Genomic DNA, 19,949 nt, shown 5'->3' on the forward strand with positions numbered 1-19,949 from the left:
AACCATAAAACTGTAGGTAATTAGATATTTTCCTTCCCTTCTGTGTTCATCCTATAAAAGCCTCTTGATGCTTCTTTAATGGAGCTTCTGAACCCCTTCTGGTTTGGAGCTCTGCAATTCATGAATTGCTGTTTGCTCAAACAAACTCTTTAACATTTAATTGTGCCAAAGTGTATCTTTTTAATAAAGACTATTCATCATGCTTAGGACAATCCATCAGATAACTTGAGAAAATCCAGCCAATCATTTCAGAACGTGCCTCAAGAGACATTCAAATTAAATGAAAACTTGGAGAGAGGAATATTAACATGAAATACATAATCTAATTTATAAATCAAGTTAAATAAATAATTAAAGAAAATAACGGCTTGTATTTAATGAGAATTTACTAAGGGCCACACACTGATTTTGTTCATTTACGTATAAAAATTTATTTTATTCTTAAAATCTGTGAGACATTTAATACCATCCGAAACTCAAACATGAATAAACTGAGGCATGAGGGTATTAAATAACTTGCTCGAGGTCACACTGCTAATGTGAAATATGAGAGAGATATTGTCCTGGAATTTGGAGAAAATGTAAAAAATGACAAGAACATTGGGATCTGTGAGTAAAGCAGTTCTTTTATTTATTTATTTTTTTTTATTTCAGCATATTATGGGGGTACAAATGTTTAGGTTACATACACATCTGACAGGATGTGTAGCATGCGAATATTTTCTCCCATTCTGTAGATTGTCTGTTTTCTCTTGTGGTAGTTTCTTTGGCTGTGCAGAAGCTTTTTAATTTGATCGGGTCCCATTTATTTATTTTTGCTGTTTCTGTGATTGCCTTTGGGATCTTCTTCATAAATTCTTTGCTTAGGCCAATGTATATAAGAGTTTTTCCAATATTTTCTTTTAGAATTCTTATAGTTTCACACCTTAGGTTTAAGTCTGTTATCCACCGTGAGTTGATTTTTGTGAGAGGTGAGAGGTGCGGATCCTGTTTCAGTCTCCTACATGTGGCTATCCAGTTTTCCCAGAACCATTTAGTGAATAAGGATTCTTTTCCCCAGTGTATGTTTTTGTCTGCTTTGTCAAAGATTAGATGGCTATATGACTTCAAACTATACTACAAGGCTATAGTAACTAAAACAGCGTGGTACTGGCACAAGAACACAGACATAGACCAATGTAACAGAATTGAGAACCCAAGAGTAGAGCAGTTCTTGCTTTGAAAAATTGCTATGTCAATAACTCGTGACATGACTTCAAAATTGTAAGTATAATTATTCTCAAATACAAAATATACATAAAAATATCCTTCTCAGGGTCTATGGAAGTATATAATACAAAATTGCATAAAAAGTGCTAAGATGGGTCCTAGAAATTACAAATTGTTATTACAATTTAGCTATTTTTTTCTGTACCAATTTGTAACAAAAAAGTATAGCTCTGCTCTCTTAAAAGAAAAAATAGTATCTCATTTGCAATTTTTCACATTTTATTGAGTAATAACATACCATTTTGATTTTGACTCCATGTTTTTATAAAACTAAAGAGATGTTATGAAAGTCAAATTCATCTGTTTTGTTTATTCTATATAATTATGTGCACATAACTTTTTAACAAATTTTATTCCTCATCTTTTGACTTTACATTTCATTTTTGTTGTTTTTTAACTTAATATTTGAGGCTTGCAATGGGAGCACTTGTGAAGATCTTACCTCAAAGAAGAATCTGGCACTGTGTAATGCAGAAGTAAAATGCCAAGGGCATGGGGTATGTAACTGTTACTGTCTTCTTAAGTATAAGTGTTTTAATTCATGTCAATGACATTTTCCGTAATAATAAAGTTCACAATTATTTGTTGTGTATATTTCATTTGGAAAATTGCCATTAAATAAGGAGAGTAGATTTCATTATTTATACATATACATTATTTATGTTTACAATCAGATTGTTAGGGTTTCCATGAGTAAATAACTATGAACTTTGTACAAATATGCAATGTGAAACATAATCCATTATTATAATGTTAGATTAAGATTATGAAATTTTGGAAATGAGTTTATTAAGGATTATACATATACATTTATACATACATATTATTTATAATGTTACTTATAAATTTATAAACACACACTATTAAACACATTGCTTTTAATCTAATATTTTTATGGGATCAAAGTTTTCTATACATTCGGATCTGTTTCGTCCTTCAGTGGCATCAATTTATGTCCCTGTACAGATCATCCATACAATATTTGAAATGTCATTTATTGTATGGCCTTTCAAATGATGTTAAATTTTAACTATTGTGTAAAGTAGACATTGTTATAAATTCACCTTTGCATAGTCATCTGATTTCTTAAAATAATTAGCAACGTAATCTGATTGGAACAAATATTTGCACCATTTGAATTTTCATAAGTATTATATTGGCTTCAAGAAATATTATGCCATTTTTTTCTCCCATCAATCATGTACGAAAATGTGCATTCCCTTACATTCTAGCCAGACGAGTTTATTAGTCTTTTTACTCTCTTCTAACATGCTAAATCCATTAGTAATTTGGATTTATTTGATAATTAATGACATAGTTTCTAAGCAAAAATGGTCATATTTGTCATTTGCATTTCTATTTGTCTATCTATTATAAATTTATCTACTAGGTTATAGAAATTTTGTTAACTTTGTAAATTTTTCCAAGCATGCTTTTTGCTTTAATTTTGTGGCCAGTGTCTTCTGCCATTCTGATAATTCATATTTTATGTAGTAATTTAGATAAAAAGTGACATGTCTCTTTGTCTTCAAACAATATTTTCTCCCAATATGTCCTATTATTTGCAGTATATTTTTTATTTCTTTTCTTTCTTATTTACTTTTAATGTACTTTCTTATTTAATTTATGTATGAACTTATTTCTGAATTTCTACTGGCCCTTTCCTATCCATTCACCAGCTCACAATTATGCACATTTTTCTCACCTTCCACATACATTTTGCTATGTGTATCTCATTAAGCAAACTTCTGCCTTTTGGCTTTTTTCCCATTTCTCATAAAAGTTTGGCTATTATTACAGCTATATTTTTAAATCTAGCACAATTCATACTAAATTATCATTCTATATTTTAGCTTCATAATCTCTATGCCTTCTAGCAAAAGGCATTTGAATTGAATCAAGAATGTTATTTACCTTTATTTAGAAATACAAGGGACAAATAAGACAATGTCTGTATGATATTTAAAAATATATTACATGGACATTTATTGTGCTACTTTTTATTTTAAAAATTATTTCCATATTAAATTTAAAACTCCTTATACTGTTATAATATTTTAATAATTTACATTGGCTAACAATCTAAAAACAAGGCATTTAATTTTTATGTTGTATATAAAATTTTTTTATTCCATTTTGTTTTGGTTTTAGATTTGCAACGATCTCCATCATTGTCATTGTGATGTTGGATATTCTCCCCCAAATTGTGACGCATTACCAGGAGCACAAGGAGGAAGCGGCGATGATGGGTTTTGGCCTGTAAGAGAGGGTTAGTCTTTAGATCAGTGTGTTCCAATAAAGCTCTCTGCCTTCATAGAGATGGACTACATCCCCACTGTCCTACGTAGTTATTGAACACCTGATCTGTGGATAATGCAATGAAGGAATTGAAATTTCAACTTTATTTTACTTTATTTAATTTAAATTTAAATAGCCATTGTGGCTGGTGACTACCATACTTCCAGCCCAAATTGTGTGTACACTTTTAATTCTAATCAAGAAATGAAAAATTTAAAGCCTCCTCCCTTAATTTTAACCATGGTTTCCAGAATATTTCTTTTTATACATCACAGTTTTGTACATAGACAGTTAACTTATAGAAAAGGTGATAGTTTTACTATGTAGTCTGTATATGGCAAGAACGTTGACATTGCCTGTTGTGATGTGCTATATAGTTCACAGCACAAATGGAATCTCTAAATTTAACTGTAATATCAAAAGGGAAAAATAATTAAATCTTCCACACCCACAGCATATTAATAGTATGTGGAACTAAACATTTTTAAATATATTTGGTGAAAAGTCATGAACAAATATAAAATATTTGCTTTTTCTAAACATAATTTTTACAGTTAGAATTATGTATCTGAATAAATACTTGAGGTATGGGTTTGTGTGTCACATACACTGAGGTGACAATTATATTTCTAATTAACTAGATGTATGGATAAATTAATACAGCAGCTTGAGACAAGGGAGCTAAAGACTTGAAGGTTAAGAACAATATATGTTTCAGGTTGTTGGAATATGTTTTCTTGCTCCCACAATTTAGAATTTTGGGTATTTTGATAGTAGATGTTACTGAAGAAAGTAAAGTTTCAGTTAGTTTAAGTTGAAACAAATATATACATACATAAATTAAAAGAAGGATAGTTTAACCTTCACTCATTTGGGCAGTGTCCAATTTTAAGCTATTCTACATAAGTCTGTGAAGATATTCATGTAGAAGATTCTGTGTGAAAGTAAAATTTTACTTCTCTGGGATATATGCCCAAGAGTCAAATTGCTGGGACATATTCAAGCTATATATAGTTTTAAAAGCAAGGGTCAAACTATTTTCAAGGTGGCTATACTGTTTGATATTTCCCAACAATAATATCTGAATAACTGACTTTTTTGCACACTCATCAACTTATGATGGTAACACTATTTTTAAATTTAGCCATTCTATTAGCTATCTATTAGTATCTCATTGTAGTTTTAATTTTCACTTCACCAGGGATGATGATTTTGAATATCTTTAATGTGATTATTTGGCTATATATCCTATTCAGTGAAAGTGTCATTTAAACGTACAGTTTTAAGACATTTTATATATTATTGATACAAGTGTGTTGTGGGATTTGCATATATTTTGTTCAAGTCTGTAGTTTTTTTTTTCTTAAAACAAAATTTCTCTCTTTTTTTTTATTTCAGCATATTATGGGGGTACAAAATTTAGGTTATGTATATTGCCCATGCTCCCCCACCCCCGGAGTAAGAGCTTCAAGCATGCCCATTCCCCAGACAGTGTGCATCACACTCATTATGTAGGTATACACGCATCCCCTCCCCTCCCACATCTGCCCAACACCCAGTTAGTGTTATTCCCAAATATGCACTTAGGTGATGATCAGGGAAACCAATTTGCTGGTGAGTACATGTGGTGCTTATTTTTCCATTCTTGGGATACTTCACTTAGTAGAATGGGTTCCAACTCTATCCAGGAGAACATAAGAGATTCTATACCACCGTTATTTCTTATAGCTGAGTAATACTCCATGGCATACATATACCACATTTTACTAATCCACTCATGTATTGATGGGCACTTGGGTTGTTTCCACATCTTTGCGATTGTGAATTGTGCTGCTATAAACATTCGGGTGCAGATGTCTTTGTAATAGAATTCTTTTGTTCTTTTGGGTAGATTCCCAATAATAGGATTGCTGGATCAAATGGTAGGTCTACTTGGATCTGTTTAAAGTATCTCCATAATGCTTTCCACAGAGGTTGCACTAATTTGCAGTCCCACCAGCAGTGTAGAAGTGTTCCTGTCTCTCCGCATCCATGCCAACATATACTGTTTTGGGACTTTTTGATAAAGGCCATTCTCACTAGAGAGAAGTGATATCTCATTGTGGTTTTGATTTGCATTTCCCTGATGATTAGAGATGTTGAACATTTTTTCATATGTTTGTTGGCCATTCTTCTATCTTCTTTTGAAAAATTTCTATTCATGTCCTTTGCCCACTTTTTGATAGGGTTGTTTGATTTTTTCTTGCTGATTTTCCTGAGTTCTAAATAGATTCTAGTTATCAGTCCTTTATCGGATGTGTAGCATGCGAAAATTTTTTTCCATTCTGTAGGTTGTCTGTTTGCTCTCGTGACAGTTTCTTTGGCTGTGCAGAAACCTTTTAATTTGATCAAGTCCCATTTATTTATTTTTGTTGTTGCTGTGATTGCCTTTGGGGTCTTTGTCATAAATTCTTTGCCTAGGCCAATGTCTATCAGAGTCTTTCCCACGTTGTCTTCTAGAATTCTAATAGTTTCACACCTAAGGTTTAAGTCTATTATACACCGTGATGTGATTTTTGTGAGAGGTAAAAGGTGTGGGTCCTGTTTCAGTCTTCTACATGTGGCTATTCAGTTTTCCCAGCACTATTTACTGAATAAGGATTCTTTTCCCCAGAGTATGTTTTTGCCTGCTTTGTCAAAGATTAGATGGCTATATGAGGATGGTTTTATATCTGGATTTTCTGTTCTGTTCCACTGGTCTGTGTCCCTGAACTTGTGCCAATGCCATGAAGTTTTAATAACCCCAGCCTTGTAGTATAGTTTGAAGTCTGGCAAATTAATACCTCCCATTTTGTTCTTATTGCCTAAAATTGCTTTTTCTAAATGGGGTCTTCTCTGGTTCCATACGAAGCATAAAATTATTTTTTCTATGTCTGTGAAAAATGATGTTGGTAATTTAATAGGGATTGCATTGAATCTGTAGATCACTTTGGGTAGTACAGACATTTTAACAATGTTGATTCATCCGATCCACGAGCATGGTATGGTTTTCCACCTGTTTACATGCTCTGCGATTTCCTTCCTCAGTGTTTCATAGTTCTCTCTGTAGAGGTCCTTTACTTCCTAGCTAAATATATTCCTGGGTATTTATTTTCTTTGTTGCTATTGTGAAGGTTATTGAGTCTTTAATTTGGTTCTTCGTTTGACTATTATTGGCACATATGAATGCCTCTGATTTGTGTGTATTGATTTTGTATCCTGAGACTTTACTGAATTCATTGATCAATTCCAGGAGTCTCTTGGTTGAATACTGGGGGTTATATATGATATAATATCATATCATCAGCAAAGAGTGAGAGTTTAATCTCTTCTGTCCCTATTTGTACACCCTTGATTCTGCTCTCTTGCCTGATTAATCACAAGGACTTCCAGGACTATGTTGAAAAGCAATGCAGACAGTGGGCAGTCTTCTCTGGTTCCAGTTCTAAGTGGGAATGCTTTCAGTTTTTCCCCATTCAGTTTGATGTTGGCTGTGGGTTTGTCATATATGGCTTGTATCATTTTTAGATAGGCCCTGTCTATGCTTATTTTCTTAAGCATTCTTATCATAAAATGGTGTTAAATTTTGTCAAATGCTTTTTCTGCATCTATTGGGAGGATCATATGATCTTTGTTTTTGCTTCTATTCATGTGGTGAAGTACATTTATAGATTTGTGTATGTTGAACCATCCCTGCATCTCTGGGATAAAGCCCACTTGGTCATGATGGATTATTTTCTTGATAAGCACCTGGATTTGATTTGTAGAATTTTATTGAGAATTTTTTCATCTATATTCATAAGGGATATTGGTCTGTAGTTTTCTTTTTGTTGTTGCATCCTTTCCTGGGTTTGGTATCAAAGTTATGTTGGCTTCATAATATGTTTTGGGGAGAATTCTGTCCTTCTCGATGTTGGAGAATAATTTCTGTAGGATGGGCATCAGTTCTTCTTTGTAGGTGTGGTAAAATTCGATTGTGAAGCCATCTGGTCCAGGACATTTCTTTTTGGGAAGGTTTTTTATTGCTGTTTCGATTTCAGTTCTTGATATTGGTCTATTCTGGAATTCTATTTCTTCCTGGTTGAGCCTAGACAGGCTGTGTGTTTCTAAAAATTTGTCCATTTTCTCCACATTTTCCAGTTTGTGTGCATAAAGATTTTATTTATTTATTTTATTTCAAATTATTACAGGGGTACAAATGTTTCTGGTTCTGTGTATCAATTTTGTTATGCTTGAGTCAGGGTTGTAAGTATGCCCATCACCCAGATAATGTTCATTGTACCTGTTAGGTAGGTTTTTGGCCACCCCCTCTAACTGCCCTTCCCCTGCCTGATTTCCTCTGAGTTTTCCTTCCCTCTGTGCACATATGTGCTCATCCATTAGTTTCAATTTACTAGAAAGTGCATGTAGTGTTTGTTTTTCTATTCATTAGATACTTTCCTTAGGATAATGGTCTCCAGTTCTATCCAAATTGTTGCAAAAGGCCTTAATCCATGTTTCTTCATGGCCACCTAGTATCCCATGGTATACACATACCAGATTTTGTTGATCCATGCATGAATTGAGGGGCATCTTGGTTGAATCCATACCTTTACAATTCTGAATTATCCTGCAATAAACATTCACATGCATGAGAAAAGGACTTTGCTTCTTTTGGCTTAATACCCAGTAGTAAGATCGCTGAATCATATGGTAGGTCTACTTTCAGTTCTTTGATGAATCTCCACACCATTTTTCATAGAAGTTATACTAATCTGCAATTCCACCAACAATGTATGAGCCTTCCTTTCTCTGTGCATGCATGCCGGCATCTATTATTTTTGGACTTTTTAATAAAAACCATTCTGCCTGGGGTAAGGTGATATTTCATTATAATTTTGACTTGCATTTCCCTGATGATTAGTGACTTTGAGCATTTTTTTAATATGTTTATTGGCCATTTGTCTAACTTCTCTTGAAAAGCTTCTGTTCATGTCTTTTGCCCATTTTTTAATGAGGTTGTTTGATTTTTTTCTTGCTGATTTTCTTGAATTCTTTGTAAATTCTGTTTATTAGTTCTTTATTGGAGGTATAGCTTGTGCATATTTTCTCCCATTATGCAGGTTGTCTGTTTGCTCTGTTAATTATTTCTTTGGCTGTGCAGCAGCTTTTTAGTTTAATCAAATCCCATTTATTTACTTTTGTTGTTGCTGTGATTGCCAGGCCGATATCTAGAAGAAGACTTTTTCCTACATTTTCCTCTAGAATTTCTGTGGTTTCGTGCCTTACATTTAAGTCCTTTATCCATGTTGAATTAAGTTTTATGAGTGGTGAGAGATAGGAGTCCTGTTTTATTCTTCTGCATGTGGCTACCTGATTTTCCCAGCACCATTTATTGAATAAGTCTTCTTTTCCCCAGGGTGTATTATTGTCTTCTTTGTCAAAGATCAGTTGGCTGTAGGTAGATGGTTTTATATCTGGGTTCTCAGTTCTTTTCCATTGGTCTGTGCCTCTATTTTTGTGACAGTACTGTGCTGTTCTGGTTACTATAGCCTTGTAGTAGAGCTTAAAGTTTGGAAAGGTGATTCCTCCAGATTTGTTCCTTTTGCTTAAGGTTGCTTTGGTTATTTGGGGTCTTTTCAAGTTCCAAACAAAGGTAGAATTATTTTTTCTAGATCTGTGAAAAATGGTGTTAGTATTTTGATGGGGATTGCATTGAATATGTAAATCACTTTGGATGGTATAGACATTTTAACAATGTTGTTTCTACTGATTCATGAACATGATATGTTATTCCATCTGTTTGTGTCATCTGAAATTTTGTTCAGTGTTTCATAGTTCTCTTTGTAGAGATCTTTCACCTCCTTGGTTAAATATATTCCTAGGTTGTTTATTTTCTTTGTAGCTATTGTGAATGGCATTGAGTCTTTGCTTTGACTCTCAGCTTGACTGTTGTTGGTATATAGAAATGCTATTGATTTCTGTACATTGGTTTTGTAACTGAGCACTGCTGAATTTATTTATCAATTCCATGAGTCTCTTGGAGGAGTCTTTGTGGTTTTCTGGATATAAAGTCATGTTGTCAGCAAAAAGCTATAGTTTCACCTTCTCTTTCCTGATCTAGATACTCTTTATTTCTTTTTCTTGCCTGATTGCTCTGGCTGGAACTTTCAGCACTATGTTGAATCAAGGTGGTGACAGTGGGCACCCTTGTCTTGTTCCAGTTCTTAGTGGGAATGCTTTGAACTTTTCCCATTCAGTATGATGTTAGTTGTGGGACTGTAATATATGACATTTATAATTTCAGGGTATGTTCCTTCTATGCCTAGTTTTCTGAAGGGTTTTATCATGAAATAGTGCTGATTTTGACAAATCATTTTTCTGCATCTATTGAGATAATCATCTTGTCTTTGTTTTCACTTCTTTTTATGTGGTGAATCACGTGTATTGATTTATGTATATTGAAACATCCTTGTATCACTGTGATGAAGCCCATGAGGTCATGGTGGATTTTTTCTATGTGCTTTTGAATTCACTTTGCTACAATTTTATTGAGGAATTTAGAATGTACTGGCCTGTTGTTTTCTTTTTTTTGTTGTGTCCTTTCCTTGTTTTGTTATCAAGAAGATGCTGGTTTATAGACTGATTTGGGGTACATTCCCTTCTTCTCAATGTTATGCAATAATTTCTGCAGTATGTGTACCAGCTGTTTTTTGGATGTCTGGTAAAATTTGGCTATGAATCCATCTGATCCGGGGCTTTTCTTTATTGGAAGATTTTTTATTACTGCTTCAGTCTTACTGCTTGATATTAATCTGTTCAGGAATTCTATTTATTCCTTATTGTCTTGGGATATTGTGTGTTTCCAGGAATTTATCCATTTCCTCTATTTTTTCCAGTTTATATGTGTAGAGATTTTCATAGTATTTATAGATGATATTTTCTTTTTCTATGGTATGTAATTCCTTATTTTTAATTTCTGATTGAGCTTATTTGGGTCCTTTCTTTTCTATTTCTGGTTAATCTAGCAAGAGGTTGATCCATTTGTTTATATTTTCAAAGAACCAACTTTTTGTTTCATTGACACTTTGTATTGTTTTTTTGTTTTCTATTTTTTTTTTTTTTTTTAGTTCTGCTTTGACCTTAGTTATTTATTTTCTTCTGCTGGCTTTCAGTTGGCTTTGCTCTTCCTTTTCTAGTTCCTTGAAATATGTCATTAGATTGTTAAAATGTGATCTTTCTGTCTTTTTGATATAGGCCTTTAAGGCTATGAATTTTCCCCTTAGGACTGCTTTTACTGAATTCTACAGTTTTGATAGCTTCTGTCCCCTTTGTTGTTCAGTTAGAGGAATCTTTTGATTTCCATATTAATTTCATTATTAATGCAATAATCATCCAGCAGCAGGTTGTTCAATGTCAATGACTTCGTGTAGAACTGAATGTTTCTCTTTTAGTTGATTTCTGGTTTTATTCCACTATAGTCTGAAAAGATACATGGTATCATTTCTGTTTTCTTGAATCTGCTGAGAGATGTTTTGTGGCCTAATATACAGTTAACCTTGGAGAATGTTCCATATTCTTTGAGAACAATGTATATTCGGCTGTTTTGTATAAAATATTCTGTAAGTGTCCATTAGGCCTATTTATTCTAGAGTAAAGTTTAAGTCCAGTGTTTCTTTATTTATTTTCCGCTTGGATAATCTGTCCAGTTCTGTCAGTGGAGTGTTGAAGTCCCCAGAAATTACAATGCTGCTGTGGTATTGTTTTAATATGATCTCTGAGTTTCATCTTTTGGGTCATTTTACACTGGTGGGTGTCTATTTTCCTGAACCATATATGATGCAATTCTCAATGTTTCCTGCAGGGCAGGTCTGATCTTGACAAATTCTCTTAGTGTTTGCTTGTCTGGAAAAGTCTTTATTTCTCCATCATATATCAAACTTAGTTTTGTGGCATACAAAATTCTAGGCTGGAAGTTGCTCTGTTTAAGAAGACTGAATATGGGTTCCCAATCCCTTTAGGATTGTAAGGTCTCTCTTCAGAAGTCTGAAGTTAGCTCGGTGGGTTTTCCTGTGTAAGTAACTTGATGTTTTTGCCTCTCATCTGGAGCAGCTGTTCCTTTTTATTTTTGGATTTTGTTTTGTTTAGATAGGGTTTCTCTTTCCCCCATCACTTATAAGGGCATTACTGTAGCATATGATGGGTAAGAATCTTTGGCTTTGCTTGTGGGTGCTTTGATGGTGATGCCTTCACTATAGATATACTTAGTGTGATGGTTTTCTCAGTTACTAGTTGTTTGAAGGCTGTAGCACTGGTGAGCTATGTGTGTGGGCATATTACCTGTCTCTGTTTGGTGAAGGAGGAAGGGGGTCTTTGACATATTTTCTCTTTCCCCCACGTGTGGTATTCTCAACAATGTGAATTGTCTTGGCACACTCAGTTTAATTTCTGAGCCAGTAGGTGTTTCCTGTCAGTAAGAATGAACCACACTCTGTATGATTGCACCAGCAAATGCTGTAAAGTGTATGCAAATTGACCTCTCTCAAGTAGATGGTGCTTGCCAGAAGGAACAAACTGCCATGTTGTTTTTAGGACCTATGACCAACTCTAGCCTCAGGTCTGCGGTGACAGGATGTAACCCTGAGGGTGCTGGCAGCCTGGTGCTTTGTCCTCAAGAAGATCCCAGTTCACTGGCAGCAGCAGCCGTTGGGCTTGTGAGGGGAGGGTAGAAAGGCTCTCCAGTAGCTCAGGAGCCTATTGACTGCCCGAGACGTGAGGGAAAGAGAAAAAAACCATTCCACCTACCCTTTTCACTGGACTCCAAGCCTCTAAGGGCATTGATCTCTGCTGATATCTTGCTCCTTATTATTCTTCTCTGCAACTTCTTCCAGTGGAATCTCTTGCAGGTTCTGGCACTTTTCTCTCAGAATTACACCTGATCTATGTTTGTTCATTTGTTTGTTTTTTCTTTTTCAAAATAAAAAGCTTTTCCTTCTTTCTGAGACCATCTGGCATCTGGTGTCTCTGGGCTGCTGTCTTCGGTAGCCTCCAATTTTTATTTTGATAAGGTCTACTATTTTACTTTCTAAATCATGCTTATAATGTCAAGTATATGAACTCTTTGTCAGTCATAGGACCTGACGATGGTATGCTGTAATACTTCTAAAAAGTGTAATTTTAGGCTTCATCATTAAGCCCATGATGCATTTCAAGTTAACTTTTATAAAGGATGGGAGTTTTTAATTCAAAGTTAAATTTTCCATATATTTTAGCTCCATTTTTTGAAAAAGCTATCACTCATCTATTGAATTGTTTTCTGGCTTTTGTCAGAAATTAATTGACAATATTTTTGTTGTTGTTTTATTTGGTTCTTTGTTCTGTTTCATTGATCTATGTGTCACTCCCTATACCCATACCACATTCCTTTGATTATTGTAGCTTCATGGTAATCTTTAACATTGAAGAAAATTGATTTCTGCCACTTCCTTCTTCTTTTATCAATATTGTGTGGCTATTCGCTTGACTATATTTATAAAAAAAATCTTGCTGTTATTTATATAGATCAATTTAGGAAGAATTTGTATTGCATCATCCACTGTATGAACACAGTATTTCTCTGCCTTTATTTGAGTCTGCTTTGATTTCTTTCATCAGGCTCTTGTAATTCTCACCATATACTGTGTATGTACTGTTACTTAATTATTTGTATTTTCTTTAGAGCAATTATAAATGATATTGTGGCTTTTTTTGTATGTTTTGGTCACCATTTATTCATTTTTAATATATAGGTATGCAGTTGGGTTTTTTCCCATGTCTTTCTATATTCGGCAATATAATTGAATTCATTTTTAGTTCTTTTTGGAAGTTCTTTGGGATTTCTCTGTAGGCAATTGCAATCATGTCATCTTCAAATACTGATCATTTTCTTTCTTCCTTTCCAATATCTATGCCTTTTATATTTTATTTTATTTTATGTTTTAAATAAAAATAAAAAGTTCTATTGTTCTTGGTAGGAACTCTGGGCCTATGATGAGTAAGAGTTGGGGGAGTTAACATCTCACCTTGCTATTGATTTTAGGGAGAAAGAATTCAGTTTTTCACCATTAAGTATCATGCTAGCTGTAGGGATTTTGTAGATAGTCATGAGTTTGAGGAAATTTTATTTAATACTTAGTTTCTAAAATATTTTGTTATTAATATTGTTAATTTTGCAAATGCTTTTTGGTGTCAATTGATTATATGTTTTTGCCCCTTAGTCTGTTAATATGTCCAATTACATTCAGTTTTGAATTTTGAGCTAATCTTGAGTATCTAGAATAAATTTTCCTTGATTATGATTTATTATGTTTTATACTTTAATAAATTTGATATTTTGTCGAGGATTTTTCTGTCTGTATTATTGAGAAATATCACCTGCTTCATTGTCCCTCTGTCTCTGTCTCTTTTTCTTCCCTGTACTGTCTTTATCCAGTTTTGTCATCAAGTAAAACTAGTATTATAAAATGAGTTCCCCTTCTATATTCCCTGTCTATATTCTATAAGCCATTGCTTAAAATTGGCATTATTTCTTCTTTAAATGTTTGATAGGTATTTCCAGTGAATTCCTGTGGGCCTGGAGATTTCCTTTTTGGGGAGCTTTTAAAATACAGATTTATTTTCTTAATTAGAATGTAGACATTCATATTACCGATTTCATCTTAAGTGAGTTAAAGTAGTTTATACTTTTCAAGGAATTCACCCAACTATTTTTTTTCCACTTCTATCAATTACTGAGAGAGTAGTTTTAAAAATCTCCAATCATAATCATGTATTTATTTATTTTTCCATTTTAGTATGCCAGTGTGTATTTCATTCCATTCTGATTATTTGCTAATTGTCACATATGTTGTTCAGATTTGTTTCTGGTGAATTGTTGCTTTTATAATTTCTGTAATGTATTTCATTTGTTTTTGTCTTGAAGTTTACTTTGTTTGAAATTAACCCTCAATAGTTATCTCTAACTTGTATGCCCAAAAATCCTTTTTTTTATTTTAAAAATCACATTTTATGTAAATTTAGGAAGTAGGAATAAAAAATAGTGAAAATAATCTTTATTAAAAATTTTAATATAAACTTAAACATGGAAAACACAATTTTTTAAATCTATATTTTTACTAGGCTTTTAAGGATATGTAACTAAAATGCCCTATGTGTTTTGATTCAACTCTTTGCTGTTAAACGTGAATCTGGAACATATCTTTCTTATAATTACCAGATGTATTTGAAATCAATCTTTAATAGGTTAGGAATGACCATTATTTATCATTCTCTTTTTTTGCATTTATATCTTCAAAGCACAATTTGGATGGTAACAATTTTGCTGATGTTATCTTCTTTGTACTATAAGTAAAATATTTTAATAAACACCAACTAAGGTAATCTTAATATTTTACTCCTGTGTTTAAATCCTTTCAGTATACTTTGCATACATATTTAACTTCAGTATTTTTCTACTTGTGAACCATATCAAATAAATGTTCATGTCCAAATGTTGTAGAAGATGAAAGGATGTTATCCTCAGTCTTCTTTATAATACAGGAAGTCTCAGATGCTTGTGACAAAATATTGCTTGCTGAAGTCCTTCCTATTATGTGACTAACTGGATGAGAATTCCATATATCCGGCTTGTCTGTTGAAATATACTTTTGACTCATTGACTTTTGACTTGGAAAAAATTAGGATATCATCTAAACGCTTGTAGTCTGACATTTCATTTACATGATCAATGGTAACATTATTCGTAGACTACATGCTTGTATTCCCCCCCAAAATTTGTATATTGTAATCTTATTTGTAATGTGATGGTATTTGGTAGTGGCATTTTTGGAAGATGATTAGGTCATGAAGGTAGAGCCCTCATAAATGGGATTAGTGTTTTTATGAAAGAGATTTCCCTCCCTTGTCCCTTTCACCGTATGAGTTTATAGCAAGAAGATGGTTGTCTGTGAACCAGGAAGCAGACCCAGATCATAGAATGAATCTGCCACAGCCTTGATCTTGGACTTTTCAGCCTCCAGAACTGTGAGAAATTTCTGTTGTTTGTAAGCCACCACGTCTGTAGTATTTTTGTTATGGCACCCTGAAAAGACTAAAACAATCACCATTCCAGGCTAGACTGCTGCTTTCTGTTTCTTTGCATTTGTCTGATTAGTAATTGTATAATATTTTAATTCATTAATATTATTTTTCATATTATTATGGTCAATAAAAGACAATTTCTGAATTTTTGAATGTGTTCTACAAAAGCTACAATAAAAAGGCAGAATTTGTCTCCAGGACACTGTTGTACCTTTTCTGATAGCTAATAGATTACCTTGGACAATAAAATAAGAGAATTTAAGTTTTCTGATAGAATAAAAAAGGAACCCCAGAAATAAATCCTTGCCTATATATTCTAATGATTTTTAACAAGAATGCTTACAGCATTAATTGGGGGAAAGTCAATCATTTTAACAAACGGTGTTGAGATATCTGCATATTTATATGAAATAGAAAAAAGTTGGACCCTTGTTTATATCCCATGTCAAATTAACTCAAAATGGATCAGTGACCTAAATGTAAGAGCTTAAATAAACTCTCAAGACAGAAAATATAGGGGGAAATTGTCATAACATTGGATTTGGCAATGATTTCTTTGATATGACACCAAAAGCACAGTCAACAAAAGAAAAAATAGATAAATTAGGATTCATCATAATTAAAAACTGTTGTGCATCAATAACTATCAACCTAGTAAAAAGGCAGTATATGAGATGGGAGAAAATATTTGAAATAATATATCTGATGAGGGATTAATATCCAGAAGATGTAAAGAACAAGTCAAAAACATAAAAAGAAATGACCCAATTAAAAAATAGGCAAAGGAGTTGAATGGAAATTTCTCCAAAGAAGATGTGGAGATGGCCAGTGAACACAAGAAAAAAAATGTAATTTTCTCACATCAAAATCCTTAGGGAAATGCAAGTCAAAGCTACAATCAAATGCCAGTGCATACTTATTAGGATGATCATTATTATAAAGATAAAATTTATAACATATCAAATGTTGATCAGGATATGGAAAAATTGGAACCCTTGTGCATTGCTGGTAGAAATGTAAAATAGTGCAGCCTTTGTGGAAAACAGCATGGTGGATCCTCAAAAAGTTAAACATAGAATTAGTATATTATCCAGAAATTCCACATCTAGATATAGTCCCCAAAATATCGAAAGCAGGGACTCAAGTAGATATTTGTACTTCCATGTTTATAGTAGTGTGGGAATCCCAAATGTTTATCAACAGATAAATAGAAAAACAGAATGTGTTGTATACACATAATAGAAGATTGCTCAGCCTTAAAAATGAATAAAATTCTGTCATATGCTACAATGTGGATATAAACTGGAAGACCTTATACTAAGTGCAGTAAGCCAGTTAGAGCAAGACAAATATGTTATGATTCTGTTTATTTGTGGTGCTTAGAGTGGTCAAATGCATAAAATCAAACTATTATGGGAGGGTGGTTCTCCTGGGGAGAGGGGGAAATGGTGAGTAAATATTTAATGGGTAGAGAGTTTCAGCTTGGCAGGATGAGGATGTTCTGGAGTTAGATGGTTGTGATGGTTGCACAATGTAAATGAACTTAATGCAGGTCACAGAAGGGGATATGATGGACTAAAAGAGATTATAATATATCGTAAGTAAAGATTAAATATATATATGATGAGATGACAAATTAAATTATGGCAAGGATATTACATAATGTCAATGACAACATATTGCCAATGATATTTATAAGGATATTGAGCTGACATAAAATATATAATGCACTTTGGGGCATAGTCATAGAAGATTGAAAAACACTTTTAAATTCAAATGTATTAAGTTTCTGACTATATTATTTAAATTCAAATTTTTATAATTCAAATTACTGGTATGATTTATACATATTTTTGCAAAAACTAAAAAGTACTTTTTATTTCAGGTATCAATGCAAAGATGCCCTTATTTGTGAAACGACCCATTTCTCCTCAAAAAAATGGCCTTTTGATAAGTTTCTACATTTTTCTACCTTTCCTCATTTTAACTGCCATTGTTAGTCTCAAATGGAAAAAAATGAAGGGATTTTGGCACAGAGCAGAAACTGCGAGCATAGGGTAAGTAAACTTACTACCTTTTATGCTTAATATTATAAATGTATTATACTATGGGAAGAATTTGACTGTAATTCAGAATATTACAAGTAGGGATACTGAGATGGATTAGGTTAATGTTTAGAAATATTGAATAAGAAGATCTCAGTATATACCAAAGTTTTTTGTTTTTGTTTTTTCTTTCGCGTTTCAGGAAGTTAGATTTCCTAATCGTTCTTACAAGGCCACAAACAATTAAAGCTACTCAGTAAATTCTCATGTTCTTTCACATAGAAAGTCATCTTATTTATAACTGTTTTAAGAAGTTCTGTCGCTTTCCCAAGAAACACGATTTTCCTTGCATTGACAATCAGTTGTGCCAAAGAGATCAATAAAGATAGTCATGGAGGCAAATATTGTGCTTAGAATATGTAGAAGGTAAGAAAATAGGAGATGGCACAGAATGAGGGAAAGAACACAGATAGTATACTCCATATTTTAAACATAATATTGCTCCCGTGTTTCTAAAATTAGAATTAAGGTACTTGCATAGCTTTTTTTCTTTATTATAAAACCAATAAAAGCCATGCAATGAATATTTAGAGATATGAGAATGCAGAAGTAAGAATAAGTAAGTGGATCTTGTTGTTCCATGCTAAAAAAAAAGAAAAATAGAGAGATTCTCGGTTTCTCATTTATGTTCATGGAAATAAGACAGTGATGTAAAATTTCCATCAGCACTTTTATTTCTCTGGTTAGTTTATTTTATTTCTCAAAAAGTTAGCAACAACTAGTTAAATTCAGAATAATAATCTGGATGATTTATGCAGACATTTACATAATTATCCAATTATTATAAATTGACTTAATTGAATGATAGCTAGCATCACCCTTCCTGTGCTCGCTCTTAAGACATCTTGGAAATATCTGAATATGTCTCTCGGAAGATCAACTGCAAGAAATAAATCTGACTTTGGGAAGAAAAGTTATACCAAGGGATCATTGGTTAAAAATTATAAAATCTGGTCAAGACAGCCTAAGTTTCACAGCAATACGTGTTTCAGGGCTGCAAGAATAAGAAATGAAATAGAGCTGAAGCACAAAAGGGTGGTAATGAACTGGATGATTGGGAACTAGGTCATTCTCTCTGTCATGCAAAGGCTTTATGATGGATAGCACCTCTTTGTACCTCTGTCCATTCTCTCCAAATTGACTGCTCTGCTTACACTTGTTCACTTCATACATATTAATTGATGAATTAGCACAAATCTAGCTTGTTTAAACTTGTCTTTATTTTCCTTAAGATTATATTGTTTCCTGATGCTATCTCTTTTTTACAGATCTTTCTCAGAAGTCAGCAATAACAGCAGCCAGTCATAGAGTTAAAGGTGAATTGAAAGAATCAAGTTATTAATAAAATGATATAATTCATGAAGTAGTTTGTTTAATAATACTTCAGTATGAGAAACTATTATGCTCATATTTCATCATCCTGAGTCCAATTTGTTAATATTGCATTAAAGTACTTGATGTTAATTTTGTTTTATGCTCCTTGAGAAATATTTAATGTTAACTAATATTTGCCAGAAACTCACTGAGCAGAATTTTTGTAATAAGAAATGACTTTAAATGAATTGTAAATATTTTCTTAAAATATCTATGAACGATCATACCTTCTGCTCACTCATTTAAGGTTCCAGTGGTTCTAATTGGTAGATTTACACACATTGTCTCCTCACATTTATATTCTTCCTCATTAAGACTCCATGGGTATTATTATCCTCATTTTAGAAATGAGGAAATAGACATAAAGAATTTAAATGATTTCTCATGAGTATGGAATTTTCATGAGTTTTGGAGTTGGGATTTCACTTAATGCAACTGGTTGCATCCAGAGTTTAAACTTTTAAGAATGTCACAGTATTTACACACAGAACCTGATATGTGACTGGAGACAGAGAATGGAATTTACATTGATTAAGTACGTATTAAATATCAGAAAAAATGTTAAATGCATCCTCCCTTCAAGGCAGAGAGACAATTCTTTATCATAATATGGAATACAATGGGCATCCCTAAATATAGCTCAAAGTTACAATTCACATGTGTGAAGAAATAATGATATTAGTCATGTTAGGCCTAATCACTGGGAGTAAATGGAAAAATTAAAAAATTCAACCAAAAGTGACATCAAAAGTTCATCCAATTACTTATCTGCCATTTCTCCTTATCTGA

General features: G+C 32.9%; 1 protein-coding gene across 1 annotated transcript in view; it reads left to right on the forward strand.

Moving 5' to 3' along the window:
• Positions 1-19,949, forward strand: part of LOC138393673 (A disintegrin and metallopeptidase domain 3-like) — a 122,275-nt gene that overhangs the window by 96,620 nt on the left and 5,706 nt on the right. The window contains exons 16-17 of the mRNA XM_069485052.1: positions 3,421-3,538; positions 17,567-17,738. Coding sequence (XP_069341153.1) covers positions 3,421-3,538; positions 17,567-17,738 — 290 coding nt within the window. The remainder of the gene's footprint in view (positions 1-3,420; positions 3,539-17,566; positions 17,739-19,949) is intronic.

This window comes from Eulemur rufifrons, chromosome 12 (assembly GCF_041146395.1).
Source record: "Eulemur rufifrons isolate Redbay chromosome 12, OSU_ERuf_1, whole genome shotgun sequence".
In the NCBI taxonomy this organism is placed as follows: domain Eukaryota; kingdom Metazoa; phylum Chordata; class Mammalia; order Primates; family Lemuridae; genus Eulemur; species Eulemur rufifrons.